General features: G+C 43.5%; 1 protein-coding gene across 2 annotated transcripts in view; it reads left to right on the plus strand.

Moving 5' to 3' along the window:
- The window catches only part of CNIH3 (cornichon family AMPA receptor auxiliary protein 3), a 194,658-nt gene that overhangs the window by 27,681 nt on the left and 142,301 nt on the right, over window positions 1-24,676 (plus strand). Inside the window, exon 2 of one of the 2 annotated variants that reach the window (XM_019516519.1) lies at window positions 2,032-2,179. The exons of the other annotated variant lie outside the window; for it this stretch is intronic. Within the exon in view, the coding sequence (XP_019372064.1) occupies window positions 2,129-2,179 (51 nt within the window). The 5' untranslated portion in view covers window positions 2,032-2,128. The remainder of the gene's footprint in view (window positions 1-2,031; window positions 2,180-24,676) is intronic. 2 annotated transcript variants of the gene reach the window in all.

Raw genomic sequence — 24,676 nt, forward strand, 5'->3', positions numbered from 1 at the left:
GTTAGGGCGGCTAGGAGCTGGAACCAACTTCCAAGGGAAGTGGTGCTGGCCCCTACCCTGGGGGTCTTTAAGAAGAGGCTGGATGCCTACCTGGCTGGACTCGTTTGAGTCCCGTTTCTCTTTTTGGGGTTTTTTGTTGTTCTCCCGCCCTGGCGGGGGGTCGGGCTAGAAGATCTACTAGGTCCCTTCCGACCCTTAATCTATGAATCTATGACTCCTTTTGCATGTGAGAAGTTGGGTAACATACCACTCAGCCTACATGAGCAATAAAGTGTGTCATCCTCTCAAATCTGTGACACAAAGACATGCAGGTGATAAATCTCAGTTATTTGTGGTTGCAGTCTCCTGATCTAGGTCTGGGTTTTAAAATAAAGGGAGCACAGGGTAGTGTACCTCCCCCTCTTATGCAGAAGCAGTGGAGAGCCCTCCCTCTCTTAGCTTGACTAAACAGCTGTTCCCCTCAACAATGTGGCTGCGGTGAAAACTTCCTCCCTGGGGGAGTCTCATCAATGGTGAAGTCCCTTCCATGTAATGGATCTCAATGTCCATTTGGGTCAACTGTCTGTTAGATGCCTGAGCAATGAAATTCAAATCCAAACTTTCCCATAGTATGGGGTCATTGGAAGGTGAGTTTCTAATTTGGTCTTTTATGAAGACCAGGACCAACTTCAAAGTTTGGATCTGCATTTGAAACTTCTCCTCATTCAAGAGGTTTGGGGATATGGTTCAGGTCCAGCGTTAGTTCTGGTCTTGTCAGGCCAGGAGTGAAGAAAACTTGGGTGAAGGAGTTTGTTTGTGGTGAATAAGATGAGATACTCTTTGCTAGTTCACTGATCATAAAGCTGTCACCGGGAATCCATCCTGTGATGGGTTTATTTGGAAGACAACCCTGGTGTCATTTGTGGTATTCAAATGTCAGATTAAATCAGTATAAGTAACAAGTCATGGCTTTTCCAGCATGGGATGGTAATGTGCTGTCACTAGTGTTGTGTGAATAATTCAGCTGCCAAACCAAAAAATTGAGCAAAAAATTGGTTCTGATAAAACTCATTCATTTTTTTAAATCTTGCCAAATACTTTAATTGAGTAAGAATGCTTTCCCCACCCATAATAGCCTATAGGCAAATGTTTTGGGTAGTTGGAGATATGGGCTTCAGATCCTTTCAGGTAGAAGACAAAACTGAACCTTGGTCTCTGACATCCTGGGTGAGTGCTTCCATCACTGAACTATTGGACAAAAGCCCCTCACACTCACCCCCAGAAATGTTATCCCCATCTGAAACTAACAGGTGAATTCACTCATCTTTGGTTGTCACTTAACGAGCTAATAATATATTGCATTGGCTTTTCTGTGTGTAGTTAGTAACTTGCCTGTGATCCATTAAGAAGAGTTGATACTCCAGGGATATGTTTGATTCATTGTGTAATGGCATTTTCTATAAGAAAATGTTGACTTCTCTGTGTAGTATGCAGAAATAGGAAGTTTCTAAAAATAGAATAAGAAAGAAAGAAAGACTTTTATGAAGGTTTATTAAGGGGAAAAGGGGGTAACAACCCAACGAAGTAATAAAATACTGCCCACACACAGGCCCAGGTACAACACACAGAGCCTAGGGCTTTGGCCTGCAAGCCCTGCCCTCAGTCTAAAAAGAAAGAAAGAACTGTGACAACAAAATGATGCAACACTTCCAATAAAAAAATAAAAACATAAAAATAAAAAAAACAACCCCGAAAGTCTGGTCTGACTTCAGAAATGTATCTTCCACCTGAAATATATTTTGCAAAATGGTTTGGTTGCAGCTACAGTAATTAAAACTATTTAGGGACAGGCTCCATGTAGATACCTTTGCAGCAACTGTTCTGCATCATTTGTTTGTTTTCATTTCTATCATTAACAGCAGTTTATTTGTGCACAATTGATTTTCCCAGCTGAATATCATGTAGTGCTGTCTGAAAATCCACAAGTGGTTTTAAAGCTATGGTACAGGCATAGAAAATTTCTGAATCTTGCCTTATGGATTTGTTGTCTAGTGGCATCTTCTTTGTCCTGCTCTGTAAGAGAAGATTGCAATGCACCAGTTTTGATGGCTGTCTGGATAACCAAAGTATCCATGACTGAGAAGGTGGAATGTCTTCATGTCCTGTATCAGCCAGTGAAACCTCTTCTTATTGCCATTGGGTGAGATGGTTTTAAAAAGGTCTTTTCACAGCAGTTGCAAAAATCTGTCAATTGATGCTTGTCAACTAAGCCATCTGGGAACATCATGTTCTCAACAGAATATTACAATGCTGGAAAGCTCTCAGTGGCTTTGCCACAACCAATAACAACAAGCGAGTGCAGAATCCTTTAACTGCAGAAATCTGGTTGCTTTTTTAAGGCATTGCCTATAATGTAATTAACAATAATAATAAAAAAAAATTGAGATAGTAAGTTTAACCTCAAAGTACTTAGAATAATAGGGTGCCTGTACACATGCAGAGACACCACTGTGATGTACTGTAATTACAGTGCATTGGAGCAGACTTGATTGATTAATTAGCCCGCTCCAGCGTCTCATGTATTCAGCATCCCCACAATTCAAAAAGGTGAAGAGGGGCACTTTAATTGAAGCTCATCAAACAAGCTTTAGTTAAACTGCCCCCACTGCCATTTTGAAGCATGGGATGATGAATACGCAAGACACTACAGGCACTTTAATTAGAGCGGCTCTCAGAGCCAGTCTTGTTAAAGCACCTCCCCACCCCCGGAGCAGGTGTAAAAACGCACATAGAATCGTAGAAAATTAGGGTTTACAGGGACCCCAGGAAGTCGTCTAGTCCAAACTCCTGCTCAAAAGCAGGACCAGCCTCAATTATATCATCCCAGCCAAGCCTTTTTCTGGCCTGTTCTTAAAAACCTGTAAGGAAGGAGATTCCACAGCCTCCCAGGGTAACCTGTTGCAGTGCTTTACTACCCTCCTAGTGTGAAAGTTCCTAATATCTAGTTCCTAATATCTAACCTAAACTTCCCTTACTGCAACTTGAGATCATTTCTCCTTGTTCTGTCATCTGCCAATACTACAAACAATCTAGTTCCATCCTCTTTGGAACCACCCTTCAAGTAGCTGAAGGCTGCTATTCCATTCTCCTCTCAGTCTTCTCTTCTCCAGACTAAATAAGCCCAGTTTCCTCAGCCTCTCCTCCTCAGTTATGTCCCCCAGCCCTCTAACCTTTTTCATTGCCCTCTGCTGGACGTTCTCCAATTTGTCTACATCCTTTCTGTATTGGGGGCCTGGGAGGGGGTATTCCAGATGTGGCTTCACCAGTGCAGAATAGATGGGAATAATCACTTTCCTTGATCTGCTGGCAACGCTCCCACTAATGCAGCCCAGTAAGTTGTTAGCTTTCTGGCAACGAGGGCACACTGCTGGCTCATGTTTAGCTTATGGTCCACTGCAACCTCCAGGTCCTTTTCTGTAGAGCTGCTGCTTAGCCAGTCAGTGCCCAGCCTGTACCGGTGCAATACATTCTTTTAATCGCAAAGCCTTTAATTGCAAATGCCTAATTCTTTTACTTGCAATGCATTCATTTTAAACAGATCTTTTATACATTTCCAACAAGAGTTCTTCTTTTCTAGGCCAACAGAAGGGTTGTTATGGGTGACTGCCACATAATTGCCCTTAGGAGTTTGCCCTGCCCTTGTCCATATGCTTGGAATTCTGACTTCTTATAGCTGAGGTTGCACATAAGTCTTGTATATTCATATAATGTTGTCTACAAAGTAAAATTCAGCAGCATAAGTAAACCAGTACAATTATGCAATTATTGCTAAACTGGTATAATGTCCTGCATGGACACTCTAATTCTGGAATAAGTGTCCACATGAGGAATTATAGTGATATAACTAATTCCTTGAAAACATGAGGAAGCAGTAAGACACCAGTGTAGGACATCAGTGATTACTGTCTAACAGGAATATAAAAATGAAATAACAAAAAGCCAAAAATGTAGTTGTCTTCCTCACCTCTTCATCCTTCTTTCATTTTTGGATCTGTTCTGGTTTTGTCTTCCATGTTGTTCAGGCAAGCAAGATGCTCCGGCTTTCTGCATCTTTTTTATATCCTTCCAGTGCTATCAAAATTTAAAATGGGGAATAAAACTTTTGTGCATATCTGTTTAGACAGTCTGTAGTGTAACTAGGGCTCCAATCTTGGTGTTCACTTAGAGGGGGCATAATACTGGCAGCTGCTTCTACTGCTGCCAACCCAGCCTCTGGAGCTGCTACTACCACCTGATGCCCAGAGCACAGAATCTATATCTTGCACCTCTGTAAACAGTGGCTCATTTTAAAAAATAGCACATTAGTTTTCAGTTAAGAAAAATCTTTCATTTTTGGAGTCAGATATAATGAATACTTTGTACTTCTGTTAATGAACTTTTCAATGCACTTCATATGTCATCACATCTCACCCTCAACTTCCACTGAGGTCAGAGTGGAAGGGGTCAGAAACGAATCTCAAGGGATATGTCCCAAAGTCTAAGAGTACTGTGGCAGCAGAGTACTCAATCATTCTGCTCAGAAAACAAACCCTGCCCATTCCCTTCTCCTCTGCAAGTGCCAGAAAATGATGAGGTGAGGACACTCTGGAGGTGTCTCCTGTCACTGCTCTTGCACTCAGAAACCTAGGTATTGAGCATGTTACTAGGGCCATCTGGGAGGGTGACCTCACCACCTCATTTCCAGGGTTGACAGAGGCTGAGTGGGAGTGAGTGAGTGGGCTGTTTCCTCATGTGATTGTGTTTTCTGCTGCCACAACAAAGACATACAGTAGTCATTTGGAGAGCTGAGCTGAGTTCTGATCCCCAGAGCACTTCTGACACTGAGGAACATGGAGCAGAATGCTCTTGCAGTTGTCCATCAGGAGACATGAGCTCTATTGACTTTTCTGCCATTGATTCAATGAGACAGTTGGCAAATCAATTGACTTTTCATGCCTCATTTTCCATGTATGTAAAACAGAGCCTATATTTTTTGCTACTTGTGTAAAATGCTGTGAGATCCTTGAAAGAGATTTATAATTACAAGCCATTATTTTTAATAATTATTCATAAAGGGCATAAATTCATTATTTTACATATAGTGTTGTTCAAGAAAGTTTTTTGGGGGAAGGAATGCCTTCAATCTTGCCCGCCCTTCAAACATGGGCGCACGTATACAAATACAAACATACATGCATGCATACACACTTTTTTTAGCTGTTGTCCTGTGGATATTCATTGAAGCTAACTTTTCAATATGGCAGCTCAGGGAACCTCTGAGTTACACCGGAGGATATTGCTGAAACACAGTCTTTTTGGGTTTTTTTTAATTTGTTTTTACAGAAGATATTTAGCTAAAAACATTGGTAAGGAATTAAGGTGAAGAAATATTCAAGGATGAAATTCTGTGGCTTGTGAGGCTGTCTCCTCATCCATTCTTGAGGATTCTGAATAATCACGCTTGGGAAACAGCTGTCTGTCATTTTCTAAGAGGGGAGAGTAAAGCTCTTCATAACAACAGGACGTCAGGAGGGCTGATTTCCAGTGAAATTATATTTGACACCGTAAAGACTACCGCAAATTATTTTGCTTTGTGTCTTGCACTTGCTTCAATGATCCAGGAAGCATGATTTCTGAAGGGATCTAAGACTCACTTTAAATATAATTGAGATGCAAATATGCCCTGGTATGATAACTTCAAGCATTGAGAGCAAGTTTATAGCTGGCACTCCATAGAGAAAAGCAAGGCCTGAGACACCCAAAAACATATTGAGGTATTAGCTAATACATTTATCATTTATTTGGCTAAAGAGGAAATGCTGTTACAGAAATTAGGGTACCTGCTGGGCTAAAAGCAACCCAAAAAGGTAAGATCATTAAGGATTAATGGCTGATTCTCTGATGCGGTGACAACAGACTGCAACTGGAGTTGTGTACTTCAACCACCAGAACAATATGCAAATAAAGAATTACAACATATTACAAACTTTGGTAAGGTTTAAAATGAATAGTCCAAATTTGTGCCTATAATTTTATCCTGTAGAATTATAATAGGCATGTATTTTTCCCATCTTTGCCCATATTTTATTATGAATCCATGTGCTGCAAAAAGGCTATCAATACCTGAATCACACATACACCCTTAGGAAGCTAGAACTAGAATCTTGATATCACCAATTGAAAAGCACCAAGTTCTACCACTTTATCCAATATGCATTAGGTGCAGTAGTGGGTTCCTGTCTGACCAAACATATCCAATACATGAAGCCTCTATGGACACCAGATAGGTCTGGGAGTTGTCCAACACATTTTCTAAACCATTTTTCTAAATCTGAACTTTTGTCTTAAAATCCAATTTCAGTGATTCTTTAACAAGAAAATAAGAGGTTGCAGGTACTGAATCATGCAAAATTGTTTCTATAAAATTATTCATTACTGTAAAGCTTTATTCAATCCCTGTATAATAAATAAAATTGTAGACATGAACAATCACTCCATAACTATTTATAAAATCACACCTGCCATTCAGAGAATTAAGCCTTAACCTGCCATGTGTAAATTCCAGCAGTGTGACTGATGCAAGAAAAGAGATTAGAGCTGTGTCAAACTTCCCAGCTCATACAGTCCCTAATCAAACTGAAGCCTCTAAGATGCAGTGAAGTTGGTTGCTTACAAGCAGCTTTTCTTATCTCTTTGGCTACAGCTTGGCTTGCAGAGCTGATTTCCCTGCTTTCTGAATAGTCTGCAGATGAAATTCCTGCTGTGTTTCCTTGCCAGGGACACTTGTTATTTTTCAGGACTCAGCAGCAAATGTAGAGCACTCTGTTTCTGGAGTCCGTTACTGATTAAATCCACAACAGCACTGTGCATTCCCATACCCATATACCCTAAAGGAAGCTGAGCTCACTGGATTTCTGAGAGAAGCCAAAGTAAATATTACTGTATTTTCTTGCATACAGTATGCACCCAAATAAAACTTGACCTTGTCTTTTGAAGGCAGAATGTAGAAAAAGAGATCGTTCCAGGATCATGACCAGTTGTGTGACATAGAGAAAGTCCTTCTGGAAAAACAGAGTATATGAAGTGTTACATACCAGGAGATACTCCAGGTGAGGCAGCAGGTATCAGCAACTTTATGATGTGGCACGAAGTTCCTGCTTCCAGCTGTCTCATCCAGAGGGTCTCCTGGGATGCCACATTTCTTGGATACTCTGTCACACAAGGTTACACCCCAAACCCTTGCAAGGGCAGTACCAAAACTGTTAGCTCTTCAGTGTGAGGGTTTTTTTTAGGTAAGTTCCTGTAAATAAAATATGGTTTCCACATCACAAGCCTCATCAAGATACTACCAGCAGCTCATTTGCAGCTTCAGGCATACGCTACAGTGATAAGTCAATAGCCATGTGACGACGTTGACACAGGACTCTGCCCCTTCAGCTTGCTGAGCCAGACAAGTGGCTGCCATCTTGGCCACTCAGTGGCATGCACAGTTTCTCCAGGCTTGCTTCTTTTCCAGCAAAGAAAAAACCTTTCCCACCTAATATATGCACTCTAATTTTGGGGGGATGATTTTTGGGGAAAAGGTGCATGTTGTTCATAAAAAAAAAATGCAGTAACCTGATTTTCTTTCTTTTTATTTTGGTAGTATTAGGAGTAGTCCATCGCTAAAGCTCTTGATACTACTTATACAGGTCTTGTTACTTGTCCTCAGCTCTAGCAGGGCTTTACTGCTGAGGATGTATGAGATTAGCACAGCAGAATTTTCTAGATTGCTAGGAAGTAGGTTTCAGAATTTTTTTAAAAAAAGTTGTTGTTTTTTACTGGTAGGAATTAGAAGATAAACCTCCTGAACCCCAGCTAGGGAGAATGGCCTACTTGAGTGGGCCATTCATGATTTCTGATGAAGTAAATTGTTGCCTATGAAAGCTCATACTTCTCTGAACCAGTTAGTCCCTAAGGGCATGTCCAGATGAGCGTGCATGTGCGTTTCCCTGGGGACAAATAACAGCACGTAGTTATGCCGCTGCTACTTATTCCTGGGGAATGCTCGTGCATGTGTGCTCTGGCCCACTGCAAGTTGCCTGGGGTGGGGTGGGGGATCTGGGGCCAGCACCCTTACCTGAGGTCTTGGGGGCCTCCCTGGGCTCCAGTGGTGGCGATCTGGCAGCAGGTAGTCTGTCTGGCAGCCAGAGTCTGGTCCCAGCCAGCCAGGCTCTGGTTTTAGGCAGCTCATGCTGTCGCCATGTGTGCTGTCCCTGGTATGCGATGCCACATATCACATGTGCGCACTCATCTGGATACACCCTAAAGGTCCATTCTACCCTACCCCTTGCCTGATTTCAGACAAACATGGCTATCCACCCCTCACACCTACTTAGAAATCCAAGAGTTAACCCGTTTGTAGGAGAAAAGTAAATAGAGATTGTGTGGCAGCATCCGATGCTTATTATTAATCTTACCCCTTATACAAGAATCGTAATGCTTATATGTGTGTATAATTATTAAAGTTGCCTGGAAAATGTTGGTGAAAGTCAATTTTTGTTGGAAAGTGCCATGTTTATTAAATGGGTTCTACCCACAAAATCCTATTGCTTGCTATGAAATTTTCCACCAAAATCAAGTTTCCTGAAATGACAAATATGTTTCAGAAATGTTCATTTTAGAACCAGTTAGAATTTTTACGTCATTTTATGTTTATTTTTTACAATATTTTTATGCCTTTATTTATCTTTGTATATTTTTCACGATGTGTCAGTATATAATATAACATAACTTGCCTTATCATGACGTAACAATCAACATTTTATTTATGTTTTAAATACATTAAGGGCAAGGACAACATTGTACAGATGGAAACATCTTATTTCTTGGATCAGATGTCTCCTTTATGTTTTAATGAAACAAAAGAGTGTGATGCTAGGTAACAGTAAGTGATGTGATCTGGACTTTATGACTAGTTCACAGTGGTGTGCTCAGAAGTACAAGCATAGTTGTAAAGATAGAAATAGGACTGAAAATGTGTAAGCTGCAGTAAGTACCATTTATGTGTCTGTCCTTTAGGTCCCTGCCAGATGCTGTATTTTTCATGCACTTAACAGTAATATGTTGCACATTCAACCAATTTATAACACCATAAAATGGCAAAAGCCACAAAGCTGTTCCACACTTCATTTTAATGTGGAACATATTTGTGGCTGGTTTGTATGGTGTTTTAAACTGAACGTGCACTGTGGAGCTAGTGACTCTCCACCTGTTACCTGGAGTGTTTAAAACCGTGAGCCAAGCAGCCCTACATGTAGGGTTATATGTGTCAGGTGGGGTTATATGTGCCAGATGGGGTTAGCTAATTAGCTTCCCCCACCTGGCAAGATTAAGCCTTCATGCCAAGCAGCCTACTGGCTCCCTCTGCCTGCCCAGTGTGTGGGTTCAGACTTCCTGGGTGGAGGAAGCCTATTAGCTTCTGCTGCATCATGTGTGGCTTTCAGCTTGCTGGTGTATGTGTAGCTCATGACTGTGGTCCATTCTTGCTGACAAGTTGCAAGGCTCCCTGTGCCGGCAGTCACATGATTTCAGTCTGACCAATTTTTATCCCTGATTTCAAAAATCTCATGTCCTGCCATGCACATGGGACACTGCAAAGCACACAGTTGTTGGGATTAGGAATCGGATCCCATCATGCCATTAAATTAATGTTTCACAGTGGCCTTGGACAGTTAAGTGGCACTTAGACAGGAGCTGACAGATGTGAAAAAAAACAAAACATCACTTTACTCTGCAGTATTTGTATAGAGCAGGCACTTCAGCAGAGCTTTTTCATATTTTTGTCTAATAGTTGATTCAATCAGCTGTTACATAAAACCACCAAAAAGCCCTGCTAAAGCACCCAATCCAGGGGTGGGCAACATATGGTCATTCTATCTGGACCCCGGGGCCCCTAAAAATTTTAGAAAATTAATATTGCTCTGTCCTTGGTTCCTCTCAGTCGCTGGAAAAATTATAGAGCAGATCCTCAAGGAATCCATTTCTAAGTACTTGAAGGTGATTAGGAACAGTCAGCATGGATTCACCAAGGCAAATCATCCCTGACCATCCTGATTGCCTTCTGTGATTAGATGACTGTCTCTATGGATGTGGGGAGACCAGTGGATGAGGTATACCTTGATATGTTCTCCCACAACAGGCAAGCTAAGGGCTGGATGAATGGACTGTAAGGTGGATAGAAAACTGGCTGGATCATTGGGCTGAAAGGGTACTAATCAATGGCTTGATGTCTAGTTGGCAGCCGGTATCAAGTGGAGTGCCCCAGGGGTTGGTCCTGGGGCTGGTTTTATTCAGTATTTTCATCAATGACCTGGAAGATGGCATAGAGTGCACCCTCATCAAGTTTGAAGATGACACCAGGCTGAGGGGAATAACAGATACACGAGGGGGTAGAGCTAGGATTCAGAGTGACCTAGACAAATTGGAGGATTGGGCCAAAACAAACCTCATGAGTTGAACAAGGACAGGTGCAAAGTCCTGCACTTAAGACAGAACAATCCCATGCACCGCTACAGGCTGGGGGCTGCCTGGCTGGGCAGCAGCTCTACAGAAAAAGACCTCGGGTTTACAGTGGACAATAAGTTGAATATGAGCCAACAGTGTGCCCTTGTTGCCAAGAAGGCTAATTGTATACTGGGCTGCATTGCTAGGATTGTTGCCAGCAGTTCAAGTAAAGTGATTATTCCCTTCTATTCAGCACTGGTGAGACCACATCTGGAGTACTGTGTCCAGTTTTGGGCCCCCCCCTACAGAAAGGATGTGGACAAGTTGGAGAAAGTCGAGCAGAGGGCAAGGAGAATGGTGAGGGGGGTGGGGCACATGACTTATGAAGATAGGCTGAGGGAACTGCACTTATTTAGTATAGAGAAGAGAAGACTGAGATGGGATTTAAAGCAGCTTTCAACTCCCTGAAGGGGAGTTCAAAAGAGGAGCTAGAGTATTCTTATTGTTGGCAGATGACAGAACAAGAAGCAATGGTCTCAAGTTGCAGCAAGGGAAGTTTAGGTTAGATATTAGGAAGAATTTTCAAACTAGGTAGGTGGTGAAGCACTGGAACAGGTTTCCCAGAGAGGTTGTGGAGTCTCCATCCTTGCAGGTTTTTAAGACCTGGCTAGACAAAGCCTTGGCTGGGATAATCTAGTTGGGGTGGTCCTGCTTTGAGCAGGGGGTTGGACTAGATGACCTCCTGCGGTCCCTTCCAACCCTAATTTTCTATGAATGTTTGTCAGAGAACACTGATAGTAAAGGAGATTACCTTTCTCAGTGAGTCATTAAATGAATCCCCAGACCAGTTGTAGGCATAAAAACTATCTTAGGAAGTTTCAGTGGGACAAGCTGTTCTTTCCTTCTTGCTCTAAATTATTTACATAGCTATTAACTGTTAAATAGTTGCTGTGTTTCAACCAAGTGATAGTGAACATCAGTGAGCCATACTGTAAAGTATGTTGGGACCTCAATAAACTGTAACCACCTACATAATCATTACTTTACTGTAGTGCAGGTTACTCTCTTTATGCCAAAAAGACAGATATCTTGTGGTGAGGGGAGAAGCTGCAAAATGTTTTCTGCAACCCTGGACTGTCCTGTAACCCCCATGATTTAAAATTTGTATCATTTAGTACTCATACAAGTGGATACTTGCATTCTAAGTTTGCTGCTTTTAGGGTTGTAACCTTTATAAATGTTTTTTAGATTTTCCATTAGATCATAGAATTGGATATGTGTGGCTGAAAATGAAATTATTTGTTGTTTCTAACCCAACAATTTTGAAAATGCATCAGCTACAGATCCAAAGCTGGGTCCTAACCATCGTTGATCAGAATGTGAATGACGATTACCATGAATCCCCTCCTTAATGTGCAGCTGAGATGATAAAGCATAAATAATTGCCTCTTTAGGAAACTTCTACTAGTCCACTGATTTCAGAAAAAGGTGAAAGTTCAGATCCAGACTTGGAACCAAAGTTTCTTATTTGGCTCTTCTTCAGAATGTGTTATGTGTCTCTCCAGTAACACTCTCTGATTTTAGCATAGTTAATTAGCATAGTTAATTTTTTATTGATATATCCTAAGTACAGCTCACCTCAATCCTTGAGAAAGCAGATGATTTGAGAGTTTGTTCTAAGGAGACACTTTTCCTTTGACTGCCTAGTCCGCTTTGGGTGTCTGGAGCAGTGAGTCAGCTGATACCTTTAGCCTTTATTATCTCCTGGCATTATTCCAGGGACTGAATTTTGCAGTTTTGAAGCTGTTATGATCTTGTTTTCCCTACTGTATCTAATTTTTTTCTGGAGATTTACTTTCCCTAAACAGCAGGGAGGGAGGAGGGAGTCCCTATGTGGTATTGATGGGTGCGGTGTACAGCCCAGGTCCTAGGATGTGTGCTGTGGCATAGTCCTGAACTGGCCTGAGTGGGTACTGCCTGCAGCAGGTGTCCTGGTCTGGAGGCATGGGGCTGGCTTGGAGGCATGTGGGTCAACACAGAGCCTGGGGCAGCACTGTGGGCTAGATGAGGGGGCTCCGTGTACCAGATTCAGTCTGCAGGCCATACCTTTGACACCCTTGTATTATAATATTGTTTGAAGCAAGAGCTGAAACTTGTTACTCCTCTGTTTATCAGGAAACCCCTGAGGTCAGGACCCTAGCGTACCATAATTTAGTAATTTAACTGTCTTACAGTGTTAGTCATGTCACCAGGCTTTTGAAAAAGAACCCATGAGTTAAACTCAAGCACTAATAGGCAAAAAAATTCTTTTAGTTTGTGTCAGCTCTTGCCTTTACTTGTCATATGCTGTCAAATCTCAGTGGACCAACCTGCGCTGAGAATAACATGTGAATGTTATCAGAGCCAATGAGAGCTGCTTGCTTGCAGGTCAGGACAGATTTTTGTCTCATTGACTTTTCACTGCTTTCATTCTATTTCAGGCCAGCATTACACATTTTTAATAGACTTTGTCATGTTGGTTTTGGGCTCCATGGTGAGGTGCAATATACACCCAGGTCAACCATCCACATAGCTTAAACTCTTTTCCAGACTTTCAGATCTTGATTACATCATCCTTATTTCTGGCCTTGACAATTCCAGTCTCATCTCACTCGTATCCATGGAGAATACTGATGCAGAGAGCATTCTTTATACTTTTGTTTTGATCATGTTTTTGGTCCCTCCCCTCAACTTTTGCATCTTTCTGAGGAAAGGAAGGATCTGACCTTGCATCCCACTGTTGGTTCTGTTTTTTCATCACAGCAGATAAGTGAGTTACCTTACATTTTAAGGCCCCTCATGATCTTTTAATCACTGTTGAGATGCCTGCTGCTGCCTCTGATTGACCCAGATGCTGGCCAGTATCACCTGTTTATTAAATTTCAAACATGAATCCTTGGATTTTCTCTGTTGCTGCCCCTCATGCCTGGAAGAAGTTCCCAAAGAGTTTCCAAAGTGACCTCATCATTCTACTTAAAATCCTACCTTAAAGTTCTCTTTTGCTGTGATGCCTACAACAATTATTAGATAACTGGTATACTGATACTACTGCCTATTGTACCAACACATATTGTCTTCTTCTCTCTCCTTGTACTGCTCCACCTGTCTTTTCCATATTTATCTGTTATCTTTTGTTTTACACTTGGATTGTAGACTGTTTGGGACAGGGACTGTCTTTTTGTTGTGTGTTGTTATATCATTTAGCAAAATGAGGTTCTTTTCCAGGACAAGGGCTCCTAGACATTTGGTAACAACAATAAAAACAGCAGCACTTATACATCCATTGTATTTGCCATTTTTACCAGAACCTTGTACTAGGAGCTTGTATTGATCTTCAAATCCCTTTCAGAGTCTTTGCCTGCCATGATAAGGTCCAGTCATTGACTGGGTTATCTCCCCTACTCCTTTTTTAATGTTGGAAAAATATTAGCATTTTTTATTTTTTTTAGAAATAAGCATTAAGAGACCAGAGATCTCTGTAGATGGTGTTTAACATATTTCTTAGTTATAAATGAACTGTACTTTTTATTATCCTCAAATGATATGAATGTATCATATTGTATGGTCTATATTTGGAAGGAAAAAAACTATTAATTGAAAAATCTTGGTTTTCTTGCATTGTTATTAATGTTTATCCTCTCCATCTGGTGATGGGCGTATATTCTTGCTAGCATCTCTTTGGTCTTACTACACTTGACTCCCTTTTCATCCTCTTCAGCCCTACCAGCTATGGTATTTCCTGTTATCTTTAATTTCCCTTATCTATTCTCTATAATGTAATGGTTAATCTAAATTTATTATTGTCTAATTCCTCATTTTTATATTTATCATCTATTGGAGGAGAGTTTAATTTCTAATTGCTGGCTTAATTTCACCACTGGCTCAAGATGGGCTTTTGTTCAAAGTTGCTCTCTATCTTGGTTGTGGAACTGTAGCTTTTTCCTAATATATTCTTGTTAAAAAACTAGTTTTTTTCCACATTTTTCTATAAAAAATTTTCCTTCCAACCACGCAAAATTACTTTGCTTAGCATTGGAAAAAGCTCTTATTGAAGCACCAAGTATGTCTATTACAGGTTGGAACTGTCCTCTCTTTGCACATTGATTGTAATCAGGGCCTGGTAAGTAGTCCTTAGGCAACTGCCAATGATTAGTTCATTTCTCTATGTCCAAAATATTTCATTAGAATTTCTAAGAACTCTGAATAATAATATTCCAACACAAGGCTATAGTGTTTACTTGGGGTAATTGTGTTTTCTTAGTGGTTCCATGTCCCTGGTATATACTCCAAATTGAAGTCTCACATAACAACATAAATTCTCCACATTACAGAGAGGAATTTAAGGATTAGCTTATCAAGGGGTAACTAAACAAGGGTAATCCTCATCTTTGTTACTGTCAAACTAGTTCAGAATGGACAAATGTTCATCCTGTTATTCAGCACTAATTGGCTCATGTGTTAGTCGTCTGCCAGGGAAGAGACAGTCTGAATAGGTCTTGAATATAATTATTTTCTGTCAGAGCTATTATACAGTGGCATGGTGGGGGCAGGGAAACATACACTGCTGCTGTCACCTATCCTTATTCTGTGGATGAGTAGGTTCAGTATCTCAATCTCTTATCTTTCAGTTTTCCTAAGGTGCCAATAAATTATAGTCTTCAGGTCTCAAGGTTGTGAACCCAGCACTTTTTATTACTATTGAATTCGCCAAAAGAGAGAGTGAGAAGAATTCTCAGCAGGTTTCCTACTCAGAAATTAGTTATTATTACTTCAGTACCAGAAAGGCAAGCACATAGCCATGTCAAATATATCCTTGCAAGGCTCAGTGTTGGAAAAAATAAGAACATCTTCTATAAATCTTAGATTATGATTCATGCTAGATGAAATTTTTCAGTTGGATCTATGTTGAAAGCAATAGAAAGAGAGAAGCAGTTTCAATCTCACATGAATGCTTCTTTATTCAAAGGTGTCATTGTCTGAAGAAACGTGCACAAAGAGAAGGGGAAATCAGGCACATTTATAAATATCTTCATAATTGTTGCTCTGCTGAAACAGATGATGCCATTATGCCATCACAGAATCTCTAATTTATGCTTTGTAAGAATAGATAAATCAGGACAAATTTACACATAGAGTTGATAGGAGTATCCATTATTGTCAATGATGATGACTTTTTTATGACGTGGAACTTGTCTACCACTAACTGGACCAATCGCTCATTTCAGAGAGGTCACCTAACCACTGTCAAATTAAGCTCTATATTAAGCTGTGCACATAATTTATATTTATCAGTGCATGATTACCACCTCATCTTGCATTTTCAAAATGGTCTCCAGGCTCTTAGTGAGGTGACTGTAAGCCAGTGATTTAACAGAAAGATTCTTGTATGACTGTAGGTGAAGTTGGGGAGATCTTACTGTGGATATCCAGGGTCTTGGGTACTACACTTATTTTCTTGTCTAGTTTGCAAGATGAGGTCCAGGTATATGGAGAGTTTTAAAAGCATCCAACTGATAACATTTATGAAACATGTTTATTCCTAAAGGATCATAAGGCATTTTATGAATGTCATTAGATGAATGACTATGCATTGCTTAAATCAGTGCCCTGTGCCCTCCTTGAGTGCCACTCTGGTCCCCTTTCCCTGCCTGATCTACTGCTCTGCTTTCTGATCCTTGTCCCATGTTCCCATGCCAGTCTGCTGCCCTGATTTCTGTTCCCTTCTCTGTGCTCTGCTCCCTGCCTTATGTACTACTGTGTTCCCTGCCCCTTCCCTGATTTGACACACATCACACAAACAGGCTGCTTGTGCCACTCATGGCAGACATGCTTGACCATCCATGGCCTAAATAATGTTTATTTACATGGTAAACTGCTCAAAGCACAGACTGGTCATTTTACTTGTTCCTAAAGTAACTATAAATCTATATTTGTGATGATAAATGCAGCCAGCTCTAAGGTAGAATACAGCAGCTGCTTCATAGCATTTGGCAAACCTAATCAACAGTTTACAAGGAGTGGAAAACAATAATCATAGTGCCATGAGTGGATCAAGAACGGGCGGGCAATTATTTTGGGCAGAGGGCTGCTTACCGAGTTTTGGGGAGCTGTTGAAGGCTGTATGGGTAGCCCTGCCCTGTGATAGGTATTCTGCCCCCAGTTGCCATATTGGGACCAGAAGTCCTGCTGCAACCCTCTGACCTTTGCCACCAGAAGTGCTCCTTTTGGGAGGAAGGGTGCTGCAATCTTGAAACCAGAAAACCCCCCAAATTATATATAAAAAAATCCCATCTACTATAACTTAATTTAATTAAAAATATTTTTGTTCTGATTTATGTTTTTATAAAGTATATATAGAGGTGAGTGCATAATAGCTCAAAATACAGTCTTACTGTATGTTGTGTGTGGGCAGTAAGGGGGTGTATGTGGCGGGGTGTGGTTGGGGAGTGTGTGTGGTAGGGTGTGGGTATGGTGCGTGGGTGTGGGGTACGTGCTTGGGGTGGGGGCTGTGGGAAAGTGTGGGGTTATGGCGTATGGGGTGGGAAAGAGAGATGGTGCAGGGTTGCTGTCTCCATCGTGTGCGGCTGTAGCAGACTGCATGTGAGCCTCACATGATGCAGCCAGGCAGACCCCACACCGAGGTTCTGCACTCCTGCCGCCCCACCCTGGGTCCCTGCTGGTCCTAGGGCACCTGTACGGGCTCTGCACACCCCCGCCACTGCCATTTCCCTGCATTCCCTCCCATATGCTTGCCCACCGCTCCCCACAGCTTGCACAACTTGCCATGCCATACCTGGCAGCCTGCTCTGTTCACCATCACTCCCCATACCACTCCCCAAGGCCCCTGCTGCTTGCTGCAGCCCCCACTGCTCACCACTTCTAGCGCCACTCCCTGCGGTCTCTGCCACTCTGTGCCACTCCCTACAGCCCCTGCCACTCCCTGTGGCCCCCCCTGCTACAGCCACTTCCCTCCGCCCTCCTGCCTGCTGCTTCCCACTCTGGCTGCAGCCTGGCCTGGGAAGCACCAGGGGGCCCCCGGCTGCTTGGCTGTTTGCAGCGGTTCCCGCCCCCCAGTCCAATCTTGCCTTACTTTCCTCACTCAGAAGGAGGGAGAGGGGGGAACTGCTCCAGGGTCGTGAGGTCAGAAGCTGCAGAGGCTTCTGGTTGGGGGCTGGGGGCGGGGTGGAGCTGGGCTGGCTTTACTGCCACAGGCTCCTGCTGGCTGCCTCTCATCTTTGATAGGCAGCTAGGGACAGATAAATATTGATTTTCTAAAATGTTTAGAGGCCCCAAGGGCCAGATAGAATGGGCTGGTGGGCCAGATCCAGCCCGCAGGCTATATTTTGCCCACCCCTGATCTAGGATTTTGAACAGGAGGGTGCAGATCATGTGGCACATCATCACATATAACACAACAGATTGTGAGACCAAAGCCCTTGGTAAGTGAGGAAGCCGATGACCTGGAGGAAGCACAAGCAGGAGGGGGCAACAGGGGAGGCCTTCTGGTTCTTCCTGAGAAAGTAGGGCAATTGACTAGTCACCTCAGGTGCCTGTACACAAATGTCTGAAACCTGGGAAACAAGCAGAAAGAATTGGAAGTCCTTGTGCAGTCACAGAACTATGACATGACTGGAATAACAGAGACTTGGTGGGATAGCTCACATGACTGGAGCACTGTCATGGGTGGGTACAAACTGTTCAGGAAGGACAGGCAGGGGAGAAGAGGAGGAGGAGTTGTACTTTATGTACAAGAGCCATATGATTGCTCAGAGTTCCAGTATGAAACTGGAGACAGGCCTGTCGAATCTCTCTGGGTTAGGATCAGAGGAGAGAGCAACAAGGGTGATGTCATGGTGGGGATCTGCTATAGACCACCAGACCAGGAGGATGTGGGGGATGAGGCTTTCTTCAAGCAGCTAGTGGAAGTTTCCCAATGATAGGTTCTGGTTCTCATGGGGGAGTTCAATCACCCTGAAGTCTGCTGAGAAAACAATAGAGCAGTGCATAAGCAATCTAGGAAGTTTTTGGAGAGTGTTAGAGACAACTTCTTGGTACAAGTGTTGGAGAGGCCAACTAGGGGCTGTGATTTTCTTGACCTGCTGCTCACAAACAGGGAAAAATTGGTGGGGAATATAGCAGCGGTTGGCAACTTGGGCAGCAGCAACCATGAGATGATTGAGTTCAGGATCCTGAGGAAAGGAAAGAAAGAGCAGCAGAGTAAGGATGCTGGACTTCAGAAAAGCAGAATTTGAGGGAACTGATGGACAGGACCCCCCTGAGAGACCAGTCTGAAGTAGAAAGGAGTCCAGGAGAGCTGGCTGCATTTTAAAAAAACTTTACAAAGAGAACAAGAACAAACCATCCCAATGCACAGCAAGACTGGCAGGTATTTTAGAAGACCAGCTTGACGTAGCAGGAAACTCTTCAATGTGCTAAAACACAAAAGAGAAGCTTACAAGAAGTGGAAACTTGGGCAAACTACTAGGGAGGAGTATACAAGGATTGGTCTGGCATGCAAGGATGAAATCAGGAAGTCCAAAGTGCAATTGGGGTTGCAGCTAGCAAGGGACACAGAAGGTCACAAGAAGGGTTTCTACAAGTATATTAGGAGCAAGAGGAAGATCAGGGAAAGGTGTGGGTTGCTTACTGAATGGAGGAGACAACTTAGTGACAGATGATGTGGAAAAAGCTGAAGCAGTCAATGGCTTTTTTACCTCAGTCTTCACAGGCAAGGTCAGCTCCCAGACTAGTGCACCTGGCAGCACAGTCTGGGGAGGAGGTGAGCAGCTGACAGTGGTGAGAGAACAGGTTAGGGGCCATTTAGAAACGTTGGATGTGTACAAGCCCATGGGGCTGGATGTGATGCCTCCAAGGTTGGTGAGGGAGTTGGCTGATGTGATTGCAGAGCTGCTGGCCATTATCTTTGAAATGGGAGAGGTCCTGGATGATTGGAAAAGGGCAAATCTAACACTAATCTTTAGGAAGGGAATAAGGAGGATCCAGGGAAATACAGACTTGTCAGCCTCACTTCAGTCCCTGGAAAATCATGGAGCAGGTCCTCAAGGAAGATGGCAGGAAGACATCTGGGTGTGCTGGCAACCAGAGAAGGTGGTGAGGTTGGTGCATGGGGCACAGGAAGCCCGGGTGGGCCTGTGGAAGCTGGGGCTTGGTGGGCTTCCAGTGCCCTATGCACCACCCCTGTCACCTTCTCCGGCCACCAGTGCACCCACCTGTCCTCCTGCTGCCTTCTTGCACTGCCCCAGGGGCAAGCTAGCCCATTCCTGGGCAGCCCCAGGCAGGGGGGAGGCAGCAGAGACAGTGCACAGGGCCCGGGAAGCCCACCAAGCCTGAGCTTCCCCGAGCACACCTGGGCTTCCAGCACCCTGTGCACTGTTGAATCAGGCCAGGTGCTGCTTACGAGCTGGGGCGGGACCTGCACAGCTAGCACCCCACCTGGGCAGCCCTGGGGGCACTGCCATGTGGAGGGAAGGACTGGGCCCCCCTGGAGCTCAGGGGCTGCACGACCCAGTGGATGCAAGCAGGCTTCTCTGAGGGAAAAAAAAGTGGCGAGGGGCCTGATCCTTTTTTTTTTTCCCCTCATGGAGCCTGTCCGCCTCTCTCATGGCCAAGGGGCAAGCTGTCAGTGGCTCCTGAGCTGTGGGGGGCCCTGATCCTTCCCTTCATGGTGGCGGCACCCCCAGGGCCACCTGGGCAGGTTGCTAGCAGGTGCGTGCCACCTGGAGGGCACTGCTGCTATGGAGGGAAGGTCTGTGTCACCTTCTCCAGCCACCAGCACATCCAGCCACTCGCGTGCCACCTTCTTGCACTTCCTGTAACTGTGATGGAAGCCCCTAAAACCTCACTTTTAAAAACCCACCAATTAAAAAACCCACTATTTTCAATTTAGAGAAACTAACCCCCACTCAAGTGTACAAGTGCCCTGAGGTGGATAGAAAACTGGCTAGATTGTTGGGCTCAGAAGGTACTAATTAATGGCTTGATGTCTAGTTGGCAGCTGGTATCAAGTGGAGTGCTCCAGGGGTCAATCCTGGGGCTGGTTTTGTTCAATATCTTCATGAGCAACCTGGAAGATGAGATGGAGTGCACCCTCAGAAAGTTTCGGATGACACCAAGCTGCGAGAAGTAGTAGATAACGCTGGAGGGTAGTGCTTAGATTCAGAGAGAGACCTCAATAAATTGGAGGACTTGGCCAAGAGACATCTCATGAGGTTCAGTAAGGAGAATTTCAAAGTCCTGCACTTAGAACAGTCCCAGGCACCAGGACAGGGTGGGGGCTGAGTAGCTAAGCAGCAGCTTTGCAGAAAAGGTCCTGGGGGTTAAAGTGGACAGTAAGCTGAATATAAGCCAACAGTGTGCCCTTGTTGCAAAGGCAGTTAACAGCATACTGGGGTGCATTAATAGGAGCGCTGCAAGCAGATCCAGGGAAGTGATTCTTCCCCTCTATTCTGCACTGGTGAGATCAGATCTGGTGTATTATGTTCAGTGTTGGGTCCCCCACTGCAGAAAGGATGTGGACAAATTGAAGTGGGAAAGGAAAACGGTTAGGGGGCTGAGGCAAATGGCATAGGAGAAGAGGCTGAGGGAACTGGGCTTATTTATTCTGGATAAGAGAAACCTGAGGGGCAATTTAATAGCAGCCTTCAACTACCTGCAGGGTGGTTCCAAAGAGGATGGAGCTAGACTGTTTTTAGTGGTGGCAGATGACAGAACAAGGAGCAATGGTCTCAAGTGGCAGCAAGGGAAGTTTAGAGTACGTATGAGGAAAAGTCTTTCACCAGGAGGGTAGTAAAGCACTGGAACAGGCTACTCAGAATGGGTGCAGAATTTTAATTGTGAGAGGTTTTTAAGACCTGGTTAGACAAAGCCTTTTCTGGGATCATATAGTTGGGGATGATCCTGCTATGGCCAGGTGTTTGGACTAGGTGACCTTTTGAAGGCCCTTCCAACCCTAATTTTTATGATTCTATGATTTTTTTTCCAGTTAAAGAGAAACTAGAAGCCTTAATAATATGCTAGGGGCTGTTACTGTATTATTCAGTTTAAAGTGAAAGCAAAAGCAAATATTACATTTGAATGTACATTAATTTGCTAGATTATATATAAAGTTTAAAAAACACAACAAACTAGTAAAAAATAGTTAACTAGTCCAAAGATTTTGTGTTAATATCCCTGTAGTCATTATATTTAAATGTATAACTCTTATTCAGTTTCATGAAACAAATTCTAGCCTTCTTGAGTATCTTAATAGTACCTCCAGTACTTCACTGTCAGTCATTTCTACACCTGAGTTAATATTACCACACCTGAGTTAAGGTTTTTAGCTACATCTAAAAACAGTCTGTGGGGCTGTGAAACAGAAGCAAGATATTACCAGGAAAGGTTAACTGACAGAGAAGTTGCAGAAGAAAGTTTAGTTTGAATAGTAGAATATCAAGACCATTAAAAAGGATAGAGGTTCATTAATAGGGCTGTGCAAAGCTTTGGTCCCTGATTTGATTTGACGGAGATTCAGCCCTATTTGGTGGCCAAATCTCCAAATCAGGAGACCCTTTAATTTCTCTGAATCAAACTGGAACCCCTCAAATTGATTTGGAGAGAGATTCGGAAGAATTTGGCGATTTGGACATAGATACAACTTTAAATGTTTTTTTTACATACCTCAAGGTACCAAGCAGCTCCTCAGTGCTGCATTGCTGGGACGGACAGAGTGACCCACAAGAACGCAGGGATGGGGGTGGGAGTCCCCAGAACACTTGGCAGCAGACCCAGAAGTGGACCAGAAGCACTTCCAGTCCATGTCCAGGTCCACCAGAGAGCACGCCCCCCTGGCTCAGTAACTTGTGCCTCCTGGATCTGGGGGGGGCACCCAGGGGTCCCCCACGGCTGATTGCTGAGCTGAGGGGGTGGGGTGGGGGGCCCAGAAGTGGATCAGAAGTACTTCTGGCCCCCTCCACACTCCTGTGGGACTCTTCATCTGCCCCAGCATCGCAGTGTTCATGAGCCGCGCCTGGTATCTCAAGGTATGTAGAAAAAACATTTAAAGCTATGTCTATGGCCGAATAGCTGATTTTCTGAATTGGCGTCTAATCTTCAGATTTGGATTCTGTTGAATCAAATTGGGGACAGTGATCTGAATCAATGAATCAAATCACTGTCCCCGATTCGAGCCAAATCTGAATCGAATACATCCCGTTTTGCACACTCCTAGTGACTAACACTTGTGTAGTGGGGAGAAATTAGCAGGGAGATGATAATGAGGTATGAAGTCAATTGAATCATAGCACTGCCTGAATAGAAATGCTGGTGCCCCTCCCAGGCAGTTGGCTTTAAAATTAGGGTATCTCAGGAATCAAAGTCGTGGTCGTGGTGGGGGGTGTGGCAAGACTAGCCCTGCTCGGAGGTTGTAATACCTAGTGGCTGTGTAGCCTGCCCTCACTCTAGTTCTTTTCAACTGCTGTCCTGTATCTCATCTGCCCACCTTGATGGAACAACCAATTATGCGGGAGGTGCCCTGAGCCTTGGAGTGGGCCTATTAGCCCACTCCAGGGTTCTTGGTCTCGGCCTATTAGGTCAAGCTGTTACCTTCAGTCTTAGGTCCACTTAGTCTGGTCTTGGCTCCTTGGTATCAGTGGCTTGGTTGGAAACTAGGCTCCATGGTTGGGGCTGTGAGCCCTCCAGCCTTGAAGGGGTTAAATCCCCTCTCTTGCTCCCTGTGTATGGGCCCCTCACCAACAAGGGGTTAATTTTGCAGAGCCTTTGCAGGGTGGCTTCCCCTTCCTCTTACAGCTGCTCAGTCCCTTGCAACTGCTTTTTCCTCCCTAGAATTTCATTTTCTCTTGGCAATAAAGACCCTTCTCTTAAAGGCTCCTTGCTGGTCCTGCTGGCATTGTCGCTTTCCCCCAGTAACAGAGCAAGGACTCCCTGTTACAGGGTGCAACTGCATCACTGCATTCCCCTTGATCCATCCCTGCAGATTGCATCTAGTTAATGCCTTTCCTCTTACGAAACTACTCTGAGGTTATTAATGACCTGTGGTCAGGGCCTTAGTTTTATGTCTTATAGGAAAGATTCCCACAGCACAGAACATTTGAACAGCAAACTGGGATACTGAGTTAGTAGTAATTCAAAAGGAAAGGCAAGGTAATGAATTACCTCCATCACTTCCTACAGTACAGCTCATTCATTATTCTCAGTAAGATAATATAATTCATGGCAGATCTCTATAGGGTATAATGTGAGGCCTCCAATCAGTGCAACTACAAAACTGTTGCCAGGATTTTCCATTCCAAGTATTAGAAATTTTTTGGATTTTTTTAAGCAATATATTTGGAGATCTTTTTATTTGCTTTGTGCGTTTTGAGCTTTTAGTATATACTGATGTTATATTTCTTCCCTGGTGTTATATTTCTTCCTTTAACCTACTGTATCTACTCAAATATAAGACGAGGTTTTGGGGGGAAAAAGCCCCTTATCTTACATTCACATGCAAGGAAACCTAATTCAATACATTTGATATCACTAGACTGCTGCCAAAAGCAGCATGTGCTCAGCAATGGAAACCAACTATGAAGTTGACTAAATGCAGCCAACACTGACTATGACTAAAATACATGGCCTATATCGGGCAAAACATGCTGATGGCAACTTACCACAAGGGTAGGTTAGTGCTTCCTATCTAAATAAGATTCATGGCAGTTCCCACTGAGTACAGTCCTCCTCAGCTCCAACTCCTTTTTCAAGTCATGATGATTCGGCTGCTTACTGATGTGAACACCACCCTCCAAACTGACACTTCACTTTAAACTCAGTTCACCCCTGCGCCAAGCCCAGTGCATGCCCAGAAGAAGCATCGTGTTAGTTTGACCTGGCTCACCCAACAGCTGTATAGATCAGGTGCTTCAGTGGGGCTTTTTTGGCTCTTTTATCTAATAGCTGATTGAATCAGTTTGAGATAAAAGCACCAAAAAGCTCTGTTGAAGCATGCAATATATACAGGGCAGAGCTGGGTTGAACTAAGGTCCTGCCTCTTCCGGTAAAGCATAGGGTTCTTTTTTTTTCATGTCTGTCAACAGCCTACACTGCATACGTTTTGACCTCTTCTTCATTCCTACAG

This window comes from Gavialis gangeticus, unplaced genomic scaffold (genome assembly GCF_001723915.1).
Source record: "Gavialis gangeticus isolate Ggan-Ray unplaced genomic scaffold, GavGan_comp1, whole genome shotgun sequence".
In the NCBI taxonomy this organism is placed as follows: Eukaryota; Metazoa; Chordata; order Crocodylia; family Gavialidae; genus Gavialis; species Gavialis gangeticus.